At 37.9% G+C, this 3,809-nt stretch overlaps 1 protein-coding gene across 1 annotated transcript in view; it reads left to right on the top strand.

Moving 5' to 3' along the window:
- Positions 1 to 251: 251 nt before the first annotated feature.
- The window catches only part of LOC105457342 (probable maleylacetoacetate isomerase 2), a 21,065-nt gene continuing 17,507 nt past the window's right edge, over positions 252 to 3,809 (top strand). Inside the window, exon 1 of the mRNA XM_011701959.1 lies at positions 252 to 312. Within this exon, the coding sequence (XP_011700261.1) occupies positions 252 to 312 (61 nt within the window). The remainder of the gene's footprint in view (positions 313 to 3,809) is intronic.

Genomic DNA, 3,809 nt, shown 5'->3' with positions numbered 1-3,809 from the left:
AAAGGTTATTTCTCAAAGTTGCTGACATCGCCGGATTTCTATCGTACGCCGCCATTTTTCGCCGATGATATTCCATCGCTGGATGCTCAGAGAGAAAGAGAGAGAACTTTGATCGGACGCCCTATGCAAATTGCCCTACTTTCTCTCGCTCGTTTCATCTAGCTTCACACCGTTCGCGCCGGTGGCGTTGTTATTATCCTTTTTTTTTTTATCTCCGTAAAGTCGGCGCGCTACGATGTTGCGAGAGATTGATGATCGAGAAGCAAGAGGAGAAAGACGGTATGATAGGGCCTAGCCTCTTTTCTCTACAAGGTATAACTTCAAAATACGTTTCAACGGCTTTGAGATATTCACGAATTTATTTCTAGTCTCCAAAACTAGTTTTCCGCGAAGTTTTATTCGCCCGGAAATGCAACGATTCGCGCGACATAAAAATTAACAGAGCGAAGAGAAGCTTTCCTCCCCGTCGGCGGCCGTTTTGTTCTTCAGCTTCATAGAGTTTTATACTGCAGATGTATTGATTTTACTTACCCGCGGCATAGAAAAATAGATAATGAAGAGAACGTTGAACGAAATAAAAAAGATAGCGAAAGAGGAAATTAACTGCAGATTTCTCGCAGCCCACTCCCTGTTTTATATTTAATAAAATTAGGTGTCACTTTTTTTAACTGAAAAATGCAAATCTGTACTGACATCTGATATGATGTGTGTAAGTGTGTGTCTATACATACTTTAAATGAGAAGAAATATTTTGAAAATAGTGAATTATTTACGAACTATAATTGTATTCTACAATTGTAAACAGAAGAGTATTAAATGCAATATAAATTAAGAAAGCTCTAAAATGTTTATTGCTTCTTACTGGAAAATAACAAAATCATTTTATATAAGAAATTATCAGTAAAGAAATGTATTTATCTTTTTATTTGACAAAAATAAATGTTTGATAAATGCTGTCAAAACTGTATTTTTATTAATTGAAAATGTCTAAGAAAACTCTATTTTAAATATAAAAATAAAAGTAGTTTCCATTTTTGATCAATTAAGATAAATTTATCAAAATATCTATGCATCTAATAATATGGCTAGGAGGATTGTAAATATTAATTTCAATACTAATGATATACGTTTCATTTTTATATTCAAAGATTTTCAAGGAAAGCTTATTCTAAACATTTAAAGATGGTCAAAATTTTCAAGATTTTCTTGAAACTTAAAAAAAAAATGAAACATGTTAAACATAAGGAAGTATTAAGGATACATAATATTTTTTTTACAAATATATTTTTAATAATTTATTAGTGCATTTCTCTTGCTTAATTATGAAATTATTTTCAAAGCTCTCTCTCTCTCTCTTTTTCTCTTAGTAAAAGGAATGTAACACGAGCAACGTATATAGTCATTTATTTATTTTAGTGACTAACCTGATTACGGACGGACAGACTTCTTTCTGACAAAACAAATTACAAATGACGGCAGCTATTTTTACGGAATAACAAAATTACCCTTTATTCTCAGTGAGGCATGAAAGAGGCGCCGCGAAAGATTAATCAGTGGTTTCCATGAGACCTACTTTCCCGTTTCCGTTCTACGAAGTTCCTTCTACCACGTTCCCTCCATTGAAAACTTTTATCCATTTATAAAATCTACTGTTGTTCACGTGTGTGCACGCTTAAAGGGTCTCCCTATGACAGAAATTACTCGTTGCACGATGTAAACGAGTTGAAGTTCCTCCGTAGACGGATAAACTGCTAAAGCTACTTCGTGGAAGATGCACGATACACGATGGACGCGACTGGCAGTGGTACTGTTCTCTCTTATGTGTGTGTAGTCGGAAGGGGGGCGGGAGGGGGGAGGCAAAATCGATCTTGGGGATATGCGTTGGCTCGACCGTTGCGTTTGCAACGGCATTTATCCTGCGCGTTTTCGTGCAACATCAATGGGCATTCATCTGCGTTCGAGCGATCAATTATTGGCGCAGCTGTGAAATGATGCCATTTCGAGTCGGGCCGCTTTTTATTGTAGCACTTCGGTCCCGTTTCAATTTCGTCGGAGCGGGAGCATTGCCGTCCATGAAAGATTCATAATTCCGATATTTTGTTATCGTACGTGTCTGCCTGCGCGTCGCGAATAAATCTCTTGCGCGCTTCCAGCAGAATTTCCCTCAAGAAAACCGTTTCGCAGGATGAATCGTGTGAATGCATCTGAGCAGGTTGTTTGCAGGAAATCTGAAGGCCTTAGAAATCAAAATATTCTCACGGGAATATTATTATGAAAGTGAGGGGGGCAAATAGTGACGGATTTTTTCCTCTCTCCCCTACAAGCTAATTTCAAGTTTACAAGATGTGATTTTTCACTAAAAGAGTACTTTCCACTTTCAAATAAACAAAAAACTTAATTAGAGTTTCTATAAGTCATGTATAAGGGCTAGATTTTCAAAAAAGCTGACCCAGGAGCCCCAGGAGCTATTTTTTCCTTTAAAACTTTACTGAGAGAAATAAAATTAATATACAAGGAATTATATCAAAATAGAGGAAAAAGGTACCGTATGACACAGAATAGATAGGTTAATATAACTTCAAATATTAAAAAAAGATCCAGGTTTTACTTTATTTCACGAATGTAAAATTTTTAAACTTCTCCGCTAGTTATGTTTGGCTTTTGATTTTTACGCGGGCTTTTTCAGAAGATGATTAGATGCTTGAGAACTGTCTTTCTATTAACGAGTAGTGGTAAAATAAACGCGGGAAAGAGAAGAAATTTAAAGTGACACTAATTACGCTCTGTCACTATTTGCCCCCCGTTCCCTTATACGTATATACGTACGGTCGCTTTCAATTTATGCTTACATAGTCAATAAGAAGCCCTGCTTTATTCATAATTACGTGGCAAATATTACGTCAAAGATCCCCTTGTGATTATATAAACACTATAAAAAGCTCTAAAGAGTATAGATATACGCCCTGAGGTGTATTATAGATGCCTTTCAAGCATTCCTTGGATCTTTTTGTTGCTTGATTTAGCATCTATAAAATAATCCCTGCAACATAATAAACAGAGAGAAAGAGAGAGAGAGAGAGAGAAAGAGAGAGCTAGAGATGGAAGAAATATTGCCTGAAACGTTACTCTATTCGATGATAACCCATTTTAACATTGATAACTTCGTGCATTCATGGGCGCGGTATAGACTGCAGCAGGTTCTTTATAGGTTCTGCTCACGCTTTCCACAGTACGATTTCCATTAGTCTCAAAGGGGAGTAGAAGCTGCCGACGAAATGATCGCGCCATAAATTATGCCGTGAGCTTTAACAACTTCTGGTGCATGTGGCATTACATAAGATAGGTGGTTCCTACTTTCATGCTCGTTAGCGCTAAATGTTACTTAATTTATTCTTCTATTTTATAATATAATATAAATCAACTATGCTGATGCATCAATAAAGTCAGCTATAAAATCAAAATTTTCATAATTATTACGGAGACGTCTTGGACGTCAGCAAAGACATAACACACGCCCGGCGGGTCTCTCCAAAAAGTTGACTTTCCGTTTCCACGAATGTTGATTCGACCGAAAGTATTCAGATTATTCGTGCCGTCGCGTGCTCGGCGCGTTTACAAATCTTTCACGATGAAGTGCGCCTCTCCGAGCGAGTGCACCGCGTGTCCGGGTGTGAAAGCAGCGGGAGCACATCGACTAGGTCGCCAGTGCTGTGTGGAAGAGGGAATAGTTACTGCAGCTTCCCGTCGTCACCCTCCGCGCAGGGTTGCGGGGGAAGGGGGAACTGAGTCGACAAGGCACACAGGGGATA

Source organism: Wasmannia auropunctata, unplaced genomic scaffold (genome assembly GCF_000956235.1).
Source record: "Wasmannia auropunctata unplaced genomic scaffold, wasmannia.A_1.0 LD335269.1, whole genome shotgun sequence".
Taxonomy (NCBI): domain Eukaryota; kingdom Metazoa; phylum Arthropoda; class Insecta; order Hymenoptera; family Formicidae; genus Wasmannia; species Wasmannia auropunctata.
This window is presented reverse-complemented; position numbering and strand designations above follow the sequence as displayed.